This window comes from Triticum aestivum, chromosome 4D, assembly GCF_018294505.1.
Source record: "Triticum aestivum cultivar Chinese Spring chromosome 4D, IWGSC CS RefSeq v2.1, whole genome shotgun sequence".
Classification (NCBI taxonomy): domain Eukaryota; kingdom Viridiplantae; phylum Streptophyta; class Magnoliopsida; order Poales; family Poaceae; genus Triticum; species Triticum aestivum.
The window spans coordinates 371,479,723-371,502,090 of NC_057805.1; the positions used below are offsets into that span (position 1 = coordinate 371,479,723).

The 22,368-nt window shown below is 56.0% G+C and overlaps 1 protein-coding gene across 1 annotated transcript; it reads right to left on the reverse strand.

The window, feature by feature from the left end:
• Positions 1–969: 969 nt before the first annotated feature.
• LOC123096973 (uncharacterized) lies at positions 970–2,703 on the reverse strand (the record flags this gene model as incomplete). Its single annotated transcript, XM_044518759.1, has 2 exons — positions 2,477–2,703; positions 970–1,765 (listed from the first exon to the last, which is right to left on the reverse strand). Coding segments are annotated over exons 1-2 (1,023 nt in total), but the record flags the coding sequence as incomplete, so codon positions are not given.
• Positions 2,704–22,368: the final 19,665 nt, after the last annotated feature.

A 22,368-nucleotide genomic window follows, 5' to 3' on the forward strand; every position in this document is an offset into this window, starting at 1 on the left:
CGAGGCTTATCATATAGATAAAAAGGTAGCCCCCGAGTGCGCCTCGGGGGAACTGTTGTCTTTGCTTAATACAGAAGGTAGCGTAGTACATACAATGCATCAGGTGTAAAATGGGTGGAGAAGATTCGCGTTCCATGGTCGCTCCATCTCTTTGTCAGAATCGTCCCTCTTGCGTGCCCTGGCCTTTTGTGCATCAATGAAGTAGTAGGAGTTGTTTCCCAGGGCCTTGCTGATGATGAAAGGCCCCTCCCTAGGAGCCGAGAGCTTGTGATGGCCGACTGTTCGCTGGATCAGCCGGAGCACAAGATCGCCCTCGCGGAAAGCACATGGCCTGACCTTCCTGTTGTGGTAGCGGCGCATACTCTACTGGTAGATGGCGGACCAGCTGCATGCTAGTAGTCGGGCCTCTTCCAGCAGATCAACGCCATCATCTTGTGCTTCTTTGGATTCCGCCTCCATGTACATGGTGACACGAGGTGAGTCGAACTTGATGTGAGTTGGGATGACAGCCTCGGCCCCGTACACGAGGAAGAAGAGCGTGAAGCCGGTTGCTTTGTTCGGCATAGGCCGAAGACTCCAAAGGACGGCCGTCAGCTCTTCGATCGAGCAGTCGGCCGAGCGCTCCAGAGGCTCGACCAGTCGGGGCTTGATGCCGGAAGAGATGAGGCCGCTTGCTCGCTCCACCTGGCCGTTTGACTACGGATGGGCAACGGACGCTAGGTCCAGCCGGATGCCCTGCGTCGCGCAGAAACGGGCCAAGGCGCCTTTGGCAAAGTTCGTGTCGTTGTCGGTGATGATGCTGTGCGGGATGCTGTACCGGACGATGATATCTGCAATGAATGTGACGGCAGTCGAGGCATTCAGCTTCTTGATTGGCTTTGCCTCGATCCACTTTGTGAACTTGTCCACGGCGACCAGCAGATGGGTCATGCCGCCGCGTGCTGTCTTGAACGGGCCCACCATATCCAATCCCCATACGGCAAATGGCCAAGTGATGGGGATGGTCTTGAGGGCGGAGGCTGGCTGGTGTTGCTTGGTGCTAAACTTCTGGCACCCTTTGCACTTCTGGACAAACATCTTGGCGTCGTCCAAAGCAGCCGGACAGAAAAAACTGTGGCGGAAGGCTCTGGCCACAAGAGACCTGGAGGCGGCATGGGGGCCGCATTTGCCTTGATGAATGTCCCTAAGGATGGCCATGCCCTTCTCCGGCTCTACGCAGCGCTGGAAGACACCAGTCACGCTTCGCCTGACAAGCTCTCTGTTGACTATCGTGTATGCTGCCGCCCGATGTTGCACCTGCCGGGCCAAGATCTCGTCGGCTGGTAGCTCTCGGCTCACCAGAAAGTTGAGGATGGGCTGCGCCCAAGATGGAGATTCTACCACTGTCATGACAGCAACCGGCACCACGGCGGTCGGGTTGGGAGGCGGCGGGTCGGAGCTGGCTGCTGCTTGCTGCGTCGTTGAAGTCACGGGGCCGACTGCTGCAATCCCCGGGCTGGGTTCGGGTGTTGTAGCCCCTGGGCCGCTTGCTGAAGTCCCCGGGCCAACTACTGAAGTCCCCGAGATGGATCCGACTGCTCCGGGGTCAACCGGCACAAAGATGGACTCTGACTCCGGAGAAGGCTTGATAGACGGCTTACGCAGGCACTGGAGGGAGACGCCAGCTGGTATGGCTTGCGGGGTGGAGCCAATCCACGCCAGGGCGTCGGCTTGCTCGTTGTCGGCTCGTGGCACATGGAGGAACTCACACCCGTCGAAGTGCCCACTAATTTGCTGGACGAGGAAGCAGTAGCTCGCCATGTTTGCATCCTTGGCGTCCCAGTCGCCAGAGGACTACTGGACCACCAAGTCCGAGTCGCCATAGGACAAAATCCGGCGGATGCCGATCTTCTTGGCTAGCCAGAGCCCGTGGATGAGCGCCTCGTACTCCGCCACGTTATTGGAGGCGGAGAAATGGATTTGCAGCGTGTACTTGGGCTTGTCTCCTTTGGGAGAGGTGAGGACGATGCCGGCTCCCAAACCGGTGCGCATCTTGGAGCCATCCAAGTGCATCTGCCAATGGGTGGAATCCGGCGCTAGCGGCAGGTACTGGGTCTTCGCCCAGTCGACTAGGAAGTCGGCCAACGCTTGTGACTTGATGGCGGTGCGGGGCTGGTAGAAGATGGTGTGGGGAGACAGCTCGATGGCCCATTTCGCCACTTGGCCTGGGGCATCTCTGTTGCCCATGATCTCGGTAAGGGGGGCAGTGCAGACGACCGTGATGGCGTGCTCCTGGAAGTACTGCTGCGGCTTCTTGGCGGCAAAGTACACGCCGTAGCACATCTTCTGGTAGTGGGGGTTGTTTTGCTTGGAGGCGGACAACTTCTTGCTCAGGTAGTAGACCGGCCTCCGGACCGGCTGAGCCTTGCCATCTTCCAGGCGCTCGAACATGATCATGGTGCTGACCACCCGACTGGTAGCGGCGATGTAGAGGTACATGGGCTCCTTAGCAGTCGGAGCGGCCAGAAAAGGCGGCGTGGACAGCATCCGTTTGAGCTGGAGGAAGGCCTCGTCCGCCTGGTCAGTCCACTTGAAGCAAGTGGTCTTCTTCATCAGCTGGTACAGTGGGAGGGCCTTCTCGCGCAGCCAACTGATGAACCGACTGAGAGATGCCAAGCACCCGGTGAACTTCTGGACGTCTCGCAGCTGGGTTGGCCTCTGCATCCGCTCGATGGCCTTGATCTTCACGGGGTTGCACTCGATTACGCGCTCAGAGACAAGGAAGCCAAGGAGTTGGCTGGCTGGTACTCCGAAGACACACTCTCCGGGTTGAGCTTGATCTGAAAACGGTGCAGGTTATCGAAGGTCTCCTTGAGAACCTCCAAAAGGGTGCCGCACTTCTCCGTCTTCACCACAATATCATCCACATAGACGTGGGCATTCTTGTCGAGTTGCTTGAGGAGGCACTTCTGCATGCAACGCTGAAAGGTGGCGCCGACATTTCTCACGCCGAACGTCATGGTTAGGTAGCAGAAGGCTCCGAATGGTGTGATGAAGGCGGCCTTGAGCCGATCAGCCGGGTTCGACTTGATCTGATGGTAGCCGGAGTAGGCATCCAAGAAGGACAACAGCTCGTAGCTGGCAGTGGAGTCTATCACTTGATCTATCCGGGGCAAGGAAAAAGGGTCCTTGGGGTAGGCTTTGTTGAGGCTGGTGTAGTCGATACACATACACCACTTGTTCTTCTTCTTCAAAACGAGGACTGAATTAGCAAGCTAGTCCAGGTAGAACACTTCCATGATGAAGCCGGCCGCCAGAAGTTGGGTGATTTCTTCATCGACAATTCTTCTCTTCTCTTCTGATAGGCAGCGGAGGGGTTGCTTTGAACGGCTTTGCGTCCGATCTCACATGTAGCTTGTGCTCGGCGAAATCCGTCGGAACACCCGGCATGTCCTTGGGAGACCATGCGAAGATATCCCGATTCTCATGGAGGAAGTCGAAGAGCTTGCTTTCCTATCTGTTGTCGAGGTGAGACCCCACGACAGCAAATCTCTTCGGGTCCGCCTGGTCCAAGGCGATCTTCTTGGTTTCCTTGGCCGCCTGGAAGGAGCCCTGGGTCTCAGCGGACTTGGGGTCAGTGGGCATGTCCGACTGCTTGCTGGCCATGGCCACCACCCGGTCAAGGAGGCGCTTCTCTTCGGCGATGACGAGGGACTCATCCAGCTGGGAGCTAGCGGCGGCGCACGTGAGGGACTTCTGGTAGTCGCCGGCAATGGTGATGATGACCTTGGGACCCGGCATCTTCATCTTCAGATAGGCGTAATGCGGCACTTCCATGAACTTGGCAAGTGCGGGCCGGCCCAAGAGCGCATGGTAGGGGCTGTCTAGGTCAACCACCTCGAACCAGATTGGCTCGCGGTGGAAGTGGTTCTTGTCGCCAAACATGACGTCTATCTTGACCTTGCCAATTGGAGAGTAGGAAAGTCCGGGGACGATGCCATGGAAGATGGTGCGGCTAGGCTGGAGCTGCCCCTGTTTGATGCCCAGCTTCTCCATGGTGTCGCGGTAGAGGATGTTGATGCTGCTACCGCCGTCTATCAGGATCCGGGAGAAGCGGCAAGCTCGCCTCTCCGTTGAGAAGGTGGAGTCCAGCACCATTGCGTAGGAACCCGACGAAGGCATCGCTGGCGAGTGGTCCTCACGGCTCCAGCTGATGGCCTCTCGGACCAGTGCATGAACTGGGGAACCTCTGTGGCGATAGCATTCACCTCATGGTGGTGCTAGCGCCAGTTGTGCTTGTCATCGGCTTCACTGGTGAAGACAACGTATGTGGCGTTGGCGTCGGGGAACTCGTCTTGGAGCATGCCTGGCGAGCCGCCGGCTGCTGCGGAGGCGGAGCTGCTGCGCCGGCTGGAGGAGGCGGCAGGGCCTCGCCTTTAGCGATCCGGGCGAGCTAGTTGCACTTCCAAGTGGTATGGTTGGATGGCTTTGCACCGCTGTGGAACTTGCACGGAGCATCGAGGGCTTGCACGAAGGAGAAAGCGGGCAGCCAAGCACCCTTGCCGCCCTTCTGCCGCTTAGGGCCGGGTTGCCCTTCCGGCTGCAGGTCCTCGATGGTTGCCACCTGCCGGCTGTTGGAAGCGGGCTGTTGGGCTTTGTGCTTGTTGTCGTTTGGCTACTGGGACCGATTGGTGTCACTAGCCGAAGCTTGAGTGGCCGACTGGATCACCTTCCCGGACACGTCAACCCGGATCTCCGACTTCATGGAGGAGACGGCCGTGGCATACTTGTCCACCACAACTAGGAGCTCGTCCAAGGTAGTCGGCTCGTCGCATAGAAGCTTGTTCTTGAGCAGGGTGCCCTCTCTGCACCCGACAGTGAAGTACTCGATGGCCTGTACCTCATGCACCCCTTCGCAGGAGTTGCGTAGTTCGGCCCAACGCGTTAGGTAGTCACGAGTGGACTCAGTCGGACCCTGAACTCACATGGAGAGCTGCCGTGGCTTGGGGCCGCTTGTAGGTGCTGGTGAAGTTGCGGATGAAGACATCGGTGAAGTCCAGCCAGCTATTGACGATTTAGGGCTTGAGGTTGTTCAGCCATGTCCGGGCCGTGCCCTGGAGCATGAGCGGGACATATTTCACGGCAACGCGCTTATTACCGTTTGCTATGCTGACTACCCTCGAGTAATCGGTCAACCAGTCCTCCGGCTTCATGGAGTCGGTGTACTTAGGAGTGTCTCGAGGGAGCGAGAATCCTTTGGGGAAGGGCTCGTTGCGGATGCGGGGGCCGAAGCAGGCCGGGCCTATCGTGTCTTCCTCTTCAACTACTAGGGACCGAGCGAGCCGCTTGATCCGGTGGCGCCCGTCGTTCTCGCCGACTCCTTCACGGGGGCCCAGCCGGCCTCCGAGAGTCGGATGATCCACAGGCGGCGGAGAGGCCAGCCTCTCCCTGTGAGGGGGAGGCGGACGCTCATCCCGCCGGCTCTCCACTCATGGACAATCGTGCTGGTCGCACACAACCATGAGGCGAGTGCGCCGGCTGCGGCTAGCAGCTGGCTCCGGGTCTTGCTGACCGTGACGGCCGCCTATTGGGGACTGGGAGGTCACTCCATGCTCATGGCGGGGTGCTTGGTTCTCAGCTTGCCGGCATGCTATCATCGTGTGGTGGCACACGTCTTGCTGCGTAGTCGCAGCGTCGAGGAGCTCCTGGAGGCACGCCATCTGGCTGCGCCGCTCGTCCTCTTCCAGGTCCAGCTCTTCTGCTGCCGCCTGGGCAGCACACAGGTTCTCCACGGGGTTAGCATAGACCGGGCCTCCGACTCCCATCATGCTGGCTATGGCCGCGCCGCATTGCCGAACTATGCCGGCTCGGCCGGGCTCGCCCGCAGCCGGCGTCACTACAAAAAAAAGACACATCCGTGACATTTTGGGCCAAAGGAATTTTTTTCTGTCATGCTTATGACACTTCTATGATGATAATTGTGACAAAACCCGGTATCATCATAGATGTGGTGGGCTCTGTCGGATTTCGGGTTCCGGCAAAACCCTTGAGGTTCGAACACTGGGGTGCGCACGAAGATCTCTCCCTCCCTAGATCGCTCTCACCAAATCGCAAGGCCTAGCTCGACGAACCCGCAAAAAGAGAGACCCAAGAGTTTATACTGGTTCGGACCACCGATGTGGTGTAATACCCTACTCCAGTGTGGTATGGTGGATTGCCTCTTGGGCTCAGGATGAACAGTACAAAGGAAGAATAGCCTCCTGAGGGGAGGTGTTCTTGTGCTTTGTGAGCTTGTGTGGTCGAGGGAGATCTCAATGATCCGTCCCCCTCTATGGTGGTGGCTAGTCCTATTTATAGAGGCCCTGGTCCTCTCCCAAAATATTGAGCGGGAACGGATCCAACAACGGCCAAATTTGAAGGGAGACAACTAGTACAAGTTATCCTGACTAAAGGTGGTCTTCGCCTGCCAAAGGCTCTGGTGGTGACGCCGTCTTGGGCTCCACTGTGACCTCCGTCCTGTCGTCTTGCTGGTCTTGGTCTCGTTGCACCGATATGGAAACCTTTGCCTGATGCCTCGGCACTCCTCGCCTGCGCTTGGCCCTTTAGCACCAAAGAGGAAACGAGGACACTACGCGCTAGCGGCCGCTTGGCTCCAGTCGTCATGGCTTGCGTCACGGGAACCTCGCGAGGTGTCCCTTGCCTTGATCTCCCCACCCCTCGCGAGCCAGCCTGGTGAGGCCGCTCCCGAGGAGGTCTTGTGCCGTCCGCCTCGCGAGGGTCTTGAGCGTTTGCTGGTGAAGATGGGTCGTACAGAGCCGCTGGCGGAGCCGCGCTGTGGGCCGCAGGCAGGCAAGTCTGGGGACCCCCGTTCCCAGGATGTCGACAGTAGCCCCCGGGCACAAGGCGCGCTCGGACTTGGCTTCAGGGCGAACTAAAGGGCAAGTGCGGAGCGCCGCGGGCCCCAATAGCGTATGGCCCCGCTCGATGCGTGGCGACTGATTGGACGTGGGCGTCTCCGCTTCCCCACGCTGCCTCGGCAACTGCCCGACTTGACGAGTCCCTGCTGCATGCAAGGAAAAACCATCATTACCTGTGATCGTGGGGATCGCCGGTTGGCCTTCTCCTGCTATAAATGAGGAGGGGGCGGAGCCCCCGTTGCTCATCTCTTCCTGCTCGCTTCTCCTTCCTTGCCCCATTGCTAGCAGCGACTCCCATGGCGCCGATTCGGAGGTTCTCTGCCGCTGAGAAAGGAAAAAACCCCCGCGACGAGCCCGGGCCACTTCCGCCGAAGAAGAGGCCGAGCCACCGCCGCGACATGGTTGTGAGGCCGGAGGTGTCGAGGCCTTGGTACGAGCGGCCTCCTCCCGGGTACCCGCTACCTTTGTACGCCCAAGCTGAGGGCTCTGGAGGAGGAGGCGACGAGCGCCGCCTCCTATGCCAGGGCCGTGGTCGCCGCGCCGTGGTCACGCATGCCGTCGCCCCAGGAGTCCACGCCGCGGACTCCTCGCGTGAGCTCGTGATGTGGGCGGCGATGCCCCCGCGCACCTGGACCCGCTTCCCGCAGTTCTTCTTCGCCGAGATGCCGCCGAGGGGCCCTCTCGAGCTTTGGCTGCAGCACGCCGACTGCGACGCCCCGGCGACTGGAGCGGAGGCGGAAACCGTTTCCCCGTGCGAGATCTTCATGACCCGCAACTGGGGCGAGGTTGCCCGGGTCTGCCGCGCGGAGGGTGCCCTTGCCTTCCACTTCAGGTACGAGGGCGCCCTCGCCTTCCACTTCAGTTACTACGACGCCTCCACGATGTTCTTCAAGGTCTTCGACGCGGAAGGCCGCCGCTTGGAGTGCTGCCCTGGAGGGGGCCGTCGGGACAGCGCTGCGGCCAGTGCCAGGCGCGCCGCTGGCTTCTCCAGTGGCTCCTCCAGCAGCAGCGGTGGCGCTTGGGAGTCCAGCGACTATCCTCAGCCTTACAAGACCCCAGAGACCAGCGACGACAGCTACGTGCCCCCGAGCTCTCGCCGGGCCCGGAGCAAGGCCGCGGCATCTGGCCGCCGCCGTCGCTGATATGGATGGGGTTGGTGCCGGCCTCCCATGGCCCACTGTTGATGCTGGCGTCGGCGGCGCTGGCGCGTGTAGATAGGGCTCCTAGGAACTCCCTTCTTTTGTTCCCCGCGAGGAATTGAAACGGACCCCGTGGGGGCATGTAAAGGATTTTGCAATGTCTTTGGTTTGTATTATCCTTATTATGAAAATTTGTGAGTGCATGTCCTATTTCGGCTCTGTCTCCCCTTTCCAACCTCACGACAGCTTGGTGCTCTACGCTGATAGGTCCCGGTCCCCAGGTAGGCTGCAGCCGTCGCTGGTATGCCATGTCGCGATGCCGTGGTCAAGGCCAGGAGGTGAGCGGCCCGAGGTCCAGTAAGAGCTCCTGAGGCGCGATGCTCAAGAGGTCCCCTTTAGCGCTCAAGCAACTGCCAAGAGGCAGGAAAGGGTGGCGATGTTGCCGTAACAAGGCTACCACAGGTGGGGATCCTATTCGGTAGCTCTGGGTTAATCCAGGCATGAGACTTATCTTGGCATTCGGGAGTTGGCTCCTTGTGTTGCGCTAGACTTGTGCGTCGACTGCTGTTGAATAGCTAGGTTAGGCCCGTACGAGCCTCCCCCTCTTCCCCATGCTCTTTTGTGTGCTCTGCATCCTCAGGTCCTGGCCCTCGAGCGAGCTCAGTCGCCGCTGGTATGCCAGGTCGCGATGCCGTGGTCAAGGCCAGGGGGTGAGGGCTGGAGAGACAGTAAGAATTCCTGAGTCGCCATGCTCAGGAGCCCCCCTTTTAAGGCGCAAGCGAATCGCGATGGGAAAGAAGGCGCCCGTGGTACCGCCTGCTGTCGTCCTCAGGAGGTTCCTACAGGTTAGTGCGAGGAGGGACGCAGATTGCCGCGATGGTTGCTGGTCTGCCGCGGGTCGCTCTACAAGAAGATGAAGGCACTGAGGGCCTAGTGAGGTGACGTGCGCGGGGCGTGCCGCAAGCCAGAGCTCGACCGCTCAGATTTGTCGGCGTTGCAGGGACAGACCCGAGCACAAGCGTCGTGCCGTCATGTGTAGCCCCCGTGGTGGGTGACAATCAAGCAGGTGATATCCATAGATAGATTATGCATGACAAGCAGATTAGCACAGGTACATGCAAGAACGATACATGCCACTGGGTTGGACCCGAGCAGCTTGGGGATGATGCAGCCCGAGGGGGCGCCCCCAGCAAAGTAATGCTAAAGATGCAAAAGGATACATGCCGCAGGGACAGGCCCATGCGGCCTGGGAATGATGCAGCCCGAGGGGCGCTCCCAACTAAATAAACTTGGGAAATGTCACCTGATTCCGTCGACGAAGGGGTGTTGGGGCAGCTGAAGATGTGTGGCGTCCTCACGAGCCACCAGGGCCCTGAGCCTCGGGAGGCTCTGGGGGTCCGGGCGGTTCCTGGAGGACCGTTCCTATCTGTGTCAGGACTGCATGGTGCCTGGCCTCCTGAGCCGCCAGGACGCTCTGCAGGTTGCGCTGGAAGGCGGCTGCCACGCTTGGCAGGCCGAATGGCATGCGAACATAGCTGTGAGGTGGGCCCTCGCAGCGTCCCACGCACGAAGGCCAGAAGAGCTCCTGAGAAGCATCCCTGTTGAGCCCTGGGATGTTGATGCAGACGCGCTGCCCGCCATCCTCGCTCGGATGGGGAGCTGCGCCGGGCGGGCGGTGGTTGCCGCGCATGGCTCTTGCATCCTGCAGCTCCTGAGTGACCTTGGTGATGAACTCCTGAGCACCAGGCGCTCCTCGCCCGGTGTCCTCCTGAGGGAAACGTGCCACGAAGCACGCCTCCACGTGGTGCCCGAGCGCCTCCCTCATGATGCGGGCTAGGTCTGAGGCCCTCTAGAAGAGAGCCCTCGAGCACTGCCCGAGGAGGGCGCGCCTTCCTATGCAAGGGAGGGAGGCGTTCCAGGCGCGGGCGCCGATCCTGATGCTGCACCGCCAGAGGGGCCGCTATCCAGAGGCCCTGTGTGGAGTAGCTGCTTCTTCTTCTTAGGGACGGCCTCAGGAGGGTACAGAGTGCCTTGGTCATCGGGGTCTTCGATTGACGCAGGTTGGAAGGCGCGCTCGAGCGAGCACACCGCATCCCTTTCTTCGCAAGGGACGGTGATGATCCCGGCGCTTCCCGACATCTTGAGGACGTTGTAACCGTTGTGGGTCACCGCCATGAACTTGGCCAGGGCCGGATACCCGAGGATGGCATTGTACGGTAGACGGATGTGGGCGACGTCGAAGTCGATGACCTCGATGCAGTAGTTGTCGCGCTGTCCGAAGGTGACAGGGAGGCGGACCTGCCCTATCGGGGTGGTGGAGCCGTCGGTCATTCCTGAGAAGGGCTTGGTAGGCTGAAGCTGATCATATGGCACTTGGAGGTTGTCGAACATCTCGACGAACAGGACGTTAAGCCCTGCGCCACCGTCGATGAGGGTCTTGGTGACTTGCACGTTGCTGATGACGGGTGAGCAGAGCATCGGGAGGGCGCGAGCGGTGGCCGCGCACTTGAGCTGGTCCATCGAGCTGAGAGTGATGGCCCACTTGGACCACCTGAGCGGGCGCGTGGCCTCGAGCCTGGGAAGGGTTGCATTCACATCGCGAGCAAACTGCTTGAAGATGCGCTAAGAGGCTGGGGCTTGAGCTCCGACCAAAATGCAGGCGATATCACGCGGTTCCTGGAAGCCCCCAGCCCCCTCGTCCTGGTGGTGGTCGTCGTTCCTTCTTGGCGGCGTCAGTAGCGGAGGAAGGCCAGCATTGCCCTGGGGGCGGTCCTCGCGAGGCTGGTCCCTCCATGCGCCCTCGCGAGGCTGGTCCTGCTAGCGGTCCTCTTGAGGCCGGTCGTGCCACTCCTGACGAGGGCCGCGGTCTTCCCAGCATCCTCCGCCTCGTCCTCCTCCACAGCTGAAGCGTCCATCTCGAATGGCCCTGAGCTCTTGACAGTCATTGGTGTTGTGGCTGTGTACGTTGTGGAAGGCGCAGAACGGTCGGCTGCTCTTTGACGACTCGGGGTGGTCCCGGCCGCGCTTCGTGTCTAGCTCCGCCGCGAGAACGGCTACTCCCTTGCGCTTCACGCCCTTGGCCTTGACTTTCTTCTCCTCCGGGTCGGTAGCTGGGAGCTTGAGGAGGGAAAGGCGCCCCTCCTCAGCTCTTGCGCACTTGGTCGCCAGGTTGAACAACTCCAAAGCCGTGCATAGCTCCTCGTCGATGGCGAGCTCCTCCTTCATCTTGACATCACGGACGCCATCAGAAAATGCTGAAATAATGGCCTTGTCCGTGACCTTGGGGATCTCGAGGCGAACGTTGTTGAAGCGCTGGATGAACTTCTGCAGGGTCTCCCCTGGCTGTTGCCTGACGCAGCGCAGGTCACCCATGGCTGGAGGGCGGTCGCCAGTGTCCTGGAAGTTGGCGACGAAGCGGTCACGCATATCATCCCAAGAGGAGATCGAGCCCGGGGGCAGGTTCAGGAGCCATGAGCGAGCGCCATCCTTGAGAGCCATGGGGAACCAGTTCGCCATGACTTTCTCGTCGCCATTGGCCGCCTTGATGCTCGGTTCGTAGAGCTGCAGGAACTCCGCGGTGTCGGGGGTGCTGTCGTAGAGAGGAGCCAGGTCTGGCTTGAACTTGCCCAGCCAGGCGACGCTATGCAGCTCAGGAGTGAAGGCACGGCAGCCTGCTGCGGCCACCGGGGCCCATCATGGAGGCGGAGCTTGATCTTGGTGTCCCCGCGCCGCCATGGTGAGTGGCGCGTGGCCCTACCGTGGCAAGCGATCCTGACATGGCGGTGCTGGGAGCGGTGGAGCGTTTTCTTGCGGTCGGGGAACTTCTTGGCAGCTTCCTTCTTCTCGCGCGGGCGCCCGGAGCGGTGGGTCGCGCCGAGGGGCCGCACGTCTCGGCGCCAGAACACCGTATTGAGGCTGAGGTGGTGGAGGCGCTCCGTGAGCCACGTCGCCCGCAGCTGGCGGAGGGCGAGGCGGTGAGAGGGATGGCACGGGGGAGCCCCCTGCTGCGCTGACGAGCTCGGCGATGCGGTCCAGCCAGTCCTCGTAGAGGTCGTCGACCGGACGGTAGCGCGGGAGCTGGCGTGCCATGAGCAGCGCGGCCTGCGCGTCCGTGGGAGCGCGACGAGCGTGAGACGACGAGCCGGCTGGGGTTAGCGACGGAGTGGCGGTGCAGCCGTCCCGCCGCACTGAGCGGTGCAGCGAGGATGCCTGCTTCTCGTTTCCCGCCGGGCCGGTGACGGCGTTGGCGCCTGGTGATGGGGAATGATGGGGAAGCCCGCCGACGGGAGCTGTCTGAGCGACACGGGCGGTGAGGGCGGCCCGGCGCTCAGCGCGGGCTCGGCGTGCATCGGCCATGAACTTGGTGGAGTGGCGAAACACGGATCGACGAGAGGAAAGCTTCAGCGCACCCCTACCTGGCGCACCAAATGTCGGATTTCGGGTTCCAGCAAAACCCTTGAGGCTCGAACACAGGGGTGCGCACGAAGATCTCTCCCTCCCTAGACCGCTCTCACCAAATCGCAAGGCCTAGCTCGACGAACCCGCAGAAAGAGAGACACAAGAGTTTATACTGGTTCGGGCCACCGATGCGGTGTAATACCCTACTCTAGTGTGGTGTGCTGGATTGCCTCTTGGGCTGAGGATGAACAATACAAAGGAAGAACAGCCTCCTGAGGGGAGGTGTTCTTGTGCTTGGTGAGCTTGTGTGGTTGAGGGAGATCTCAATGATCCGTCCCTCTCTATGGTGGTGGCTAGTCCTATTATAGAGGCCCTGGTCCTCTCCCCAAATATTGAGCAGGAAGGGATCGAACAACGGCCAAATTCGAAGGGAGACAACTCGTACAAGTTATCCTGACTAAAGGTGGTCTTCGCCTACCAAAGGCTCTGGTGGTGACGCCGTCTTGGGCTCCACTGTGACCTCCGTCCTGTCATCTTGCTGGTCTTGGTCTCGTTGCACCAATATGGAAACCTTTGCCTGATGCCTCGGGACTCCTCGCCAGCGCTTGCCCCTTTAGCACCAAAGAGGAAACAAGGACACTGCGCATACTGGTGCCCGCCTGGCTCCAGTCGTCATGGCTTGCGTCACAGGAACCTCGCGAGGTGTCCCTTGCTTTGATCTCTCCGCCCCTCGCGAGCCAGCCTGGTGAGGCCGCTCCCGAGGAGGTCTTGTGTCATCCGCCTCGCGAGGGTCTTGAGCGTTTGCTGGTGAAGATGGGCCGTACAGGGCCGCTGGCGGAGCCGTGCTGTGGGCCGTAGGCAGGCAAGTCTAGGGACCCCCGTTCCCAGGACGCCGACGGGCTCCTACTTCTATGACAAAAAATCATGACAGAAAATTGGCCTTTCGTCCTGGGCGGGCCAGAGACGCAGATGCATGACATTCTTTGGGCCGTCCATGACGGAAAAAACTATGGTATAAGTGAGGGCGAATAAAATATCGGGGAGTTCCCGATTACGGTGTGTGGTCGGGGCCGAGTGATGCAAGGAGGTTTGCGCGTTTCTCTCGTACACGTACGCGCGTGTGTGCGAGGCATTGTGATCTAACTGAACCCGAGCGAGGTGTTGGGCTCTAACTGAACCCGAGCTATTGCACTAGCTACGTTACTGAACCCGAGCGATCGATCCCTTGCTGTTAACTGAACCCGGGTGATTCCTTCACTACTGCTGCTAACTGAAGCCGATCGAACCCTGCTGCCTCCTTTCCTTGATGAACAGTGAGCGTTGTTGGGGAGGGGGTTTGGATGAACAGTTCCCGGTGGGGGTATGGATGAACATGAATCTGTGGTGTTGCCGCTGGATGAATTGGACCCCGATCGATCGAGCCGGTTGGGGGGTGGATGAACAGGACCCCGTTGAGGGCTGGATGAACAGGACCCCCGTGGAGGGCTGGTTGAACAGTAGCCGATGGAGGGCTAGATGAACAGTAGCCCGTGGAGGGGTGGTTGAATAGGACCCCATGGAGAGGGTTGGTTGAATAGTAGCACTACAAAAAAATACACTTTCGTGATGATACATGTTTGTCACAGTAGGTCACGTTTTCTGTCATGCATGTACATCCATGACAAATTTATGACAGAATCAAGATAGTCATACCTGTGCTGTCGTAGAAGTGTTCCATGACATTACCAAAATTATCATCACGGAAGTGTCCACTTCCATGACGATAAATCGCGCGTCACAGAAGTGCTTTCGTCAAGGGTGACGGACACGTGGCATCCACCGTAACGGAACGCCGTTAAGCTATCGGATCCGGTTTTGGATCCGATAACCCGTTAACAGCCCCGACCAATGGGGATTTTCCACGTGTAAAATCATCATTGGCTGGAGGAAACACGTGTCGGCTCACCATTGGGACAGATGTCATCCACTCATTGGACACAAAGCGCCTATGATACGTCGACATGTGGCACGGCCCAACAGAGGCCCATTCCTGTGAAAAGGCCGGCCCGTTTGACTTGGTCAAAAGGTGGCGGGCCGGCACACGGCAAGCCTGTAAAAGGCATGTTCGCATATAGCCCATTTACAGCCCGCTAACCCAGGGCCCGTTTACGGCCTAACCGAATTAGGCCCAGTAGCGTCATCCTGGTCGTCCAATATAATTCTAGCCCGTTTTAACTTCCGGCCCATGTATGGCCCATGACGTCTTTCGGCCCATATGAGGCCCTTATTACTCTCGGCCCATTAACGGCCCGTGGTTAAACCGGCCCGTAATGAACAGTGTATCACTTTATACCCATTAACGGCCCGTGGTGAACTGGCTCGTAATGAACAGTGTATCACTTTATACCCATTAATGGCCCATTATACCGTTGGGCCATTTCTAGCCCATGTTATCTTTCGGCCTTCTCAGGGCCCATTTATTCTTGGGCTCATTTCCAGCATTCGTTTACTTTCGGCCCGTTACTGTCATTTTCTGCTTGTGGGCCAAATTCAGCCCGTGGTTATAGTCGGCCCATTTGTGGCCCGTTAATACGTTGGGCCGTTTTCATAGCGTCATCAAATACGGCCGATTAGCGACGGCTCGTTATGGTCAGCCCATGAACGGACGATTTCAACTCTAGCCCATTTACGGCCATAATGTGGTCTGTTATTGGCCAATGTTTGGCCAACCGATCATACGGCCCGTAGAAGGCCCATTGATGATACGGCCCGTAGAAGGCCCATTGTGTCTGCGGCCCGTATAAGGCCCATTGTTTCTACACCCCATAGAAGGCCCATTTTTTCTACGGCCCTTAGAAGGCCCATTGTTTCTACGGCCCGTAGGAGGCCCATGTTAACTACAATAAATATGTAGCCCATGGTTAATGTGGCCTAGTTTTCAAAAATAGGCTATTGCGGCCTCTAGCAAACCACGGAAAAAGAACTGCACAGACTACAAGAAAACAAATAAACAAGACAATAAGGAAATAAATAGGCAAGCAACTTACGCTAGGCTATCACGGCTATTACACATATTACATCCACTGGGCATCAAAGTTCGCCACCAGTGCAAATATAGGGAACAAAGCAGCATATAAACGCCGCAGCAAAACAAGTCCAGAACTGAAACCACTTCAGAAGAGCTCAAGAAACAATATCCTGGGTACCCATAATGCTGGCAAGATGCTTAGCAAGCTTATTAACTTTCTCTTGTTTGGCGCTTAAATCCTCCAGCACTTGTTGTTGCACCAGAAAGTATGCATCTGAATTCTGCAGGGACTTCCTCAGTCCTTCGGCTTCCTGTCGCATAACATCTGATCGATGTCTTTCAACTTGAAGTTGAGACTCAAGAAGCCGAACTGATTCAGGCAGCGAGTTCGAAGAGCTGGTGCCAGCAGTAGTAGCCAGTAACTCGAACACTACATCAAGACAGGACTTTGGGGTTGTCTCAGTGTCTTCAATATAGTTTTTATCAGCTTTCTTGGAGACCAACAGGGATGTCTCACTATCTTGAACCTTATCTGCATTACTTCCTTTACCATTGCATAACGGGGTACTCTTCTCCAATATTTTATCCGCGTTCTAAAAGAGAAACAAACAAACACATCACAGGTTTACAATGTAGTATATGAAACTCATTTTGGTAAACCAGTTCAGTAGTAAGGTGGACAGGATAACAGCATGAAACAAACATATATCTATGTAGTATGGTCACTGTATGGTCTATATCATTCTAGTTTATGTTGCCAAATCAAGATAGATACAGTTCGAATCATATCTATTTAAGACAAAGCAGCATAGACAGAATATAAGTGTGGGAAACTACACAGCAATAACAACACTTGTAATGTGCATGGCATGAGAACATAACTGTTTATTCAATTGAAACTGAAATCAACATAGAGCAAGTTACAACAGCAAACACGTTAAAGAAACAGGTTTAAAACATACCTGTTGCGCCATTGGAGTTTCAATTGCATCCTTCAAATTTGAAATTAGTTGGTATGAGTAAATACAGTGATGCAAGAGCAAAGTAGTATGAACCATAGCTACGGAACCTGACCTGAGAACAATTCTTCTTCTGCTTTAAGCGTTGACTTGGGGTTCGGAGTGGTGGTCCTCGTGCTTTGGGCACTGCAGTTGCCTTACTAACTGCTCGTGTTTGGGTGCTCTGTGGTGGAGACGGTGCTGTGTCAACGGGAACTGGGTTACTATCTGCTGGGGTTGGGGTTAGAAGGGGTGTAGCTGGTTCTCTGTCCAACTGGGTAGGGGTACAATCTGCGTGAGTCTGGGTTATGTGTGGTGGGGCTGGTTCTTGGGCAAGTACAACCGTGGTTCTATCTCCATCGACAGGTAGCACGATCTTTTCTGAAGACCGTGTTTTTACTCCCACAGATACTGCCATCACCCCCTCCAATTGAAATTGCTGATATACAAGAAAAGTAATTGAATGTACAGACATTGGAAGATAGACAGGTGCAATGGATAGTAGGGAAGAAAACAGGGCATGAAATAATTCACATTTATGTTGTCTAACCAAACAGAATAGCAGGACAATTCACTTATGTTTAACAAAGATAGGACATAATTTCACATATATGATGGCTAATTAAACAGGATAGCATGACACAATTTCACATGTATGATGGCTAACTAAACAGGATAGAGTGACATACTTCAAAATATGATGACTATGTAAACAGGATGACATGATATAACTATACGATGTGTCTATTAAAGTGGTTGGTATGCCATAAATCACAAACATGCCGTCGATGGAAACATGATGGCATGATATAATTCACAAATAGAATGACATAATTCAAAATATGATGACTATGTGAACAGGATGAGATGATATTACTGTATTATGTCTTTAGAAAATGGGTTGGCATGCCATAATTCAGATACATGTTGTCTATGTAAACATCATGGCATGATATAATATAAATATATGATTTATATACTAAGGAAGTGAGCAGAGGGCAATCGCATATATGATGTGTCAACTAAGGAGATGGCATTCAATATCGTGTATATGATGTAAAAACTAAGCATTGCAATACAACATATGCATGATATGAGTAATATAACCCTGCCAAGTTTGAGCATACACCTCAGGGGGATAATAGGACTGGTCATCTGCCTCTGAATCCTCCTCTGAAGAGCTATCTGTAACCAGCAAGATATCTGCCTCACCAGGTAGCATTGTCTGCTCTGAAGACCTTGTTTTCACTCCAGATTTCTCCATCACCAATTCAAATGGCTGATGCACAGGAAGAGCAGTTGAATATACAAACATTGTCGACAAAAGCAATGAGAAATACAAAAAAAGGACGGCATGATATAATTCACATATATGACGCTTGGCTAAACAGCATGGCATTGCATAATTCACATATATAATGCCTTGCAACAAGATAGCATTGCATAATTCACATATATAATGTCTTGCAACAAGATGGCATTGCATAATTCACATATATGGTAATTAGACACTAAACAGGTGGCATTCACACAAAGCATGTCTAAACTAAGCAAATGACATAGCAATGCAAGATACCATACGCACGATATGAGCAACATAACCCTGCCAAGTTAGAGCATGCACCTCGGGGGGGGGGAATAGGACTGGTCATCTGTCTCTGAATCCTCCTCTGAGGAGCTATCTGTAACCAGCAAGACATGCGCTTCGTCAGATAGCATTGTCTGCTCTGAAGACCTTGTTTCCACTCCAGATTTTTCCATGACCGTGCCGAATGGCTGATGCACAGGAAGAGTAATTGAATGTACTAAAATTGTTGACAAATTTAACACGTAATAAAAAATGATGTCATGATATAATTCACATATAAGATGACTGGCTAACCAGGGTGGCATTGCAAAATTCACATATATGATGCCTGGCTAAACAAGATGGCATTGCATGATTCACATATACGATAAAGAAACTAAACAGATGGCATTGACACAAAGCATGTCTAAACTAAGCAGATGACATCTTTGATGTATACAGTAAGCAATGCAAGGCACCATATGCATGATATTACCAACATCAGCATGCCAAGTTAGAGCGAAGACCTCATGGGGTAAATAGGAGTGGTCTTCTGCTTCTGAATCCCCCTCAGAACAGTTATCTTCCTCTTGATTACGATCCGAAATGGGTGGAGGGGGGCTGCCTTTGCGCCCACCATGGAGCGACGTCTGCATGAAATTTTATTGCCACGCAAGGCTCGTCTCTTTTGCTCTACATGTTCAGTTCCATTGTGTACAATAACTGACATGCATAGGAATAAAACATAGTGAGATTATGTAAGGAGTGCATGCACAAATCCAGAGTGATGGTAGCAAACTGTGGATAGACCCAAAACCAATGATAGCAGGCAGATAATAGCTTTAGTTAAAAATACAGATAATGGCTCCTTTAATGTTTGTTTGCACCCAACATGAAACTCATAGTAGACACCCGAGATTAACCAGATAGTAGACAGATAGTACTGATTGCTGCCCCAATATGTACCCCACAACCATTTAAAAACTCAAGTTTCAGCATAAGTTTGGACCTGAGTCGGAGTCTAATAGGTGAACACGACGATAAAGTAGCATGTCATCATATTAAGCGATGCATAACGTAAGCAGACACGAAAGAGTGCGACCTCTCTTGCGGACCCGTGTAGTCCTCAAGGTCATCTGCTCAGTTGATGATGGTAATGCAGTTGTCGTGGCTGCCGGCGGCGGGGAAGAAGATCTGAGGCGGCGAAAGACAGTCTGGAGAGCGGATCCCTGCTGTGGTGAACCCTTCCATCGTTGGAGCAGCTGAGCTGGGGTGGAACACAGCACCGCAGGAGCAGGACAAACCACACAAGGTTTTGTTTGACACATATCTGTAACAGAAGTAATTGTGTAAGGGCTTGTTTGAATTTGAGGATTCTAACAATGCAGGGATAGGAAATAGACATGAATAGGATAGGAATGCGCGTGCAAAACAGCTGCCAATCTGGGTGTTTGGTTCACAAGAATTGGAAGATCACAGGATGCAAAGAAGCATGTTGAGATTAAGTCAAACCACAAGAAGTGTACAACCTCTTCGGCGAAGCTATGTCGATCTCAGCGTGATTGGGTTGGCCCGTGAGGATGCTCCGGCTGACTTGGCTGTCGGAGGAGGGGAAGAAGATTTTAGGCGTTTGGAGATGGAGCCCGAGGTACTGCTCCGCTGTGATGGAGGGTTTCGTCGTTGGAGCAGCTCCGGTGAGTTGTACGATGCCGAGGCTGAAGCAGGACAAGAGAGACAACGTTAACCTGAGTGGAATTATAATAGCATCTCCAATAGATGACGTAAAATACATAACCACAAAGTGCTAGATGTATACATCGGCCGCTCATCTCTGAACTTAACTGTCGAAACTGAATTTAACTGTCGAAACTGAACTTAACTGTCGAAACTGAATTTCGATGTCGAAACTGAATTTTACTGTCGAAACTGAATGCACTAGAGGTGAGGCTATAAGTTAGTCGACTGGCGTTTTCATCTATGGTCAGTCGATTTTGCAGCCGTTGGATACGGAATCAAGGGCCTGCGGTTCATCTTCAACCTCCACCCCCCTGAGCCGCCAGCCACCACCGGCCAAACAGCCGCCCCCCGCCGCCCGTGGCCGGCGGTGCGCCGCCCGCCCGCCCCGAAAACACTCCCCACCACCGGTCCGCCGCCGCCCCGGCCATCCCTGTAGCCCCCAGTGCCGAGCTTTTTCTCCGGTGATCCCCACTCCACCGCCCCACCACCGCTGGCGACCATCGCCCCCACCCTGAACCCTAAGATAGGTAGTGGGGTACCTCTCCGGCGAGCCCTCCTCCCTGCTGCGGCTGGTTCTTCCTTAACTCTGGCGAGCCCCCCACCCCCTGAAAATCGACTGACCCAAAAGTCGATTCAGTCAACTGAAGTGTAGCTAAATCAGAGCAGCATCGCAAGCAAGAGCAAGAGCGAGAGCAGCAGCGCAAGCAAGAGCAAGAGCAGGCCAGGCAGGGGACCGAGAGCAAGAGCACAACAGCAGCACGAGCGAGAGCTAAAGCAGCAGCAGCTCCTACTGATGTGGACGTCGCCGCCGAGGGAGCGACGCCATGGAGGAAGTGGCCGGCGACGCCGGCGTGGATGGAGCCGCGCCGTGTCGGCTCGGGACCAAGCGTCGGCAGCACCGTGAGATCGAATCAAGAAGAAAATGCGGCGATTAGTGTACAACCTCTTTGGTGCCGCCGATTAGGCTACAGATTCATTCGAGGAAAGGGTGATGATGATGCTCTTCCGGTGGTGCAGGTGAAGATGGCGGTGTGGGAATGGAGGTGGCGTGAAAGACGAGGGGAACATCGGGGCAGCTCCTTGGAGGTGGAACACAGGATGGCTGAACCGGCGGGACGACCAGATCGACGATGGATCCTCATCCGGTACGGTGGATGAGGGACGTCGAGGTGTTGCTGTGGACGACGTCGTCGGGGAAGAGGCTCCGGCTGGGTGGCGGATGGAGGAGGGTGTGGGGCTTCGCGAGTTTTGCCGGCCTCGGTGTACGAATGGGTGGGCGGATGGGATGGGAGTGGGGAACCATGGTTTAGGGACGCGCTTGTCCGAAATGTGGGGTAAGTTACAAAAGTACCCTGTAACGCCCCGAGACCGACGCTCCAGATGCCTTCCTTGTTTTGCGAGTCAGTGTGTTTTTTATTTGTGTGTTGCATTCATCATCGCATCATTTGCATTGCATCGGCACTCCGTTGCCGTCATGTTTTAAAACTTGCATTCATTCGTCGTTGTCGTTTCTTCCTTTGCCTTCGTCACCCTCTCGCTGACCGCTTTGTCTTCATTGGCCTTTCGTCAACCTCTCCTTGTGCGCGTCCGAAACTTCCCCGAACCTGAACCGGACTACCGTTACCGTTGGGTCCGGATCATCCCCTAACATCTACAAAATATCTCCGTTTTCTTTATTGGACTCCACAGCCTATTTTTCTCGACCGTTCAATTTTGATCGGAGGGTCCGTTTTGCCTTAAACTAGTCCACCTAGCTATTGAAACAGCCTAACCCTAGTTTTTAGGGGACTTGTCCCATCCTCCCTAGCCGCACCGCCACCCACTCGGCATCTTCCTCGGGATCCTCCAGATCCATCGACTAGCCACCCTCTCCTCGATCCAAAATTCCCCCTCGCATTCAACACCAGGCCAACCACTCCTCGCAGCCGCATCCCCTCCCGGCTCCCGTGCGTGTCCAGCACCAAAGGAGAGGAGCTCCTCGAGCCCTCGATCCAGCGGGCAGGTGCCCGGGCGCCTCCTCACCTCGTCCCCGCGCCGCTCGTCGGAAAAACCGGCAGGCCACCAGAGCACCACCACCAGTGACCTCATCCACCACGCCAGGAGCCCGAGCTCCTTCTCCCGAGTTCGTGCCCTGCCTCCTGAGACCAGGCGCCCTGTGCCCGCGACCCTCGCCCGAGCGGGCGACCTCCAGGAGCAACAACCTCGCCGGAGATGGGTTCCCCGCCGTGCCTTGCTCCCTTCCTTCCCCATCTACCGTCTGTCTTTTCCTCTCTGTCTGTAATCTCTCTGCTCCCTCTCTGCCGCCATGGACAGGGCTTCGACGCCGCCGCTGCCGTGTCTGCCTCCCTCCGCCTCCAGCTCGTCCCCAAGTCCCGCCAGCGCCGCCTCGCCAAGTCGTCGCCGTCCCCACCTCCGGGGCCCAAGCTGCGCTCCGTCACCGGCGAGTCCCTGCCGCGCCGACCATCTTCTCCCTCGCCTCGTTCCGCTCGTCTGCAGAGGTCGCGAGGCATCTCTGCTGCATCGAGCCGCTGCTCGTTCCACCTCCAGCGCGCCCGATGCTTCCTCCTCGCGCGTGCCTGCCCTGCGCCAAGCTCCGCCGCCGCCATCCCGTGCGCGCCTCCGGTCT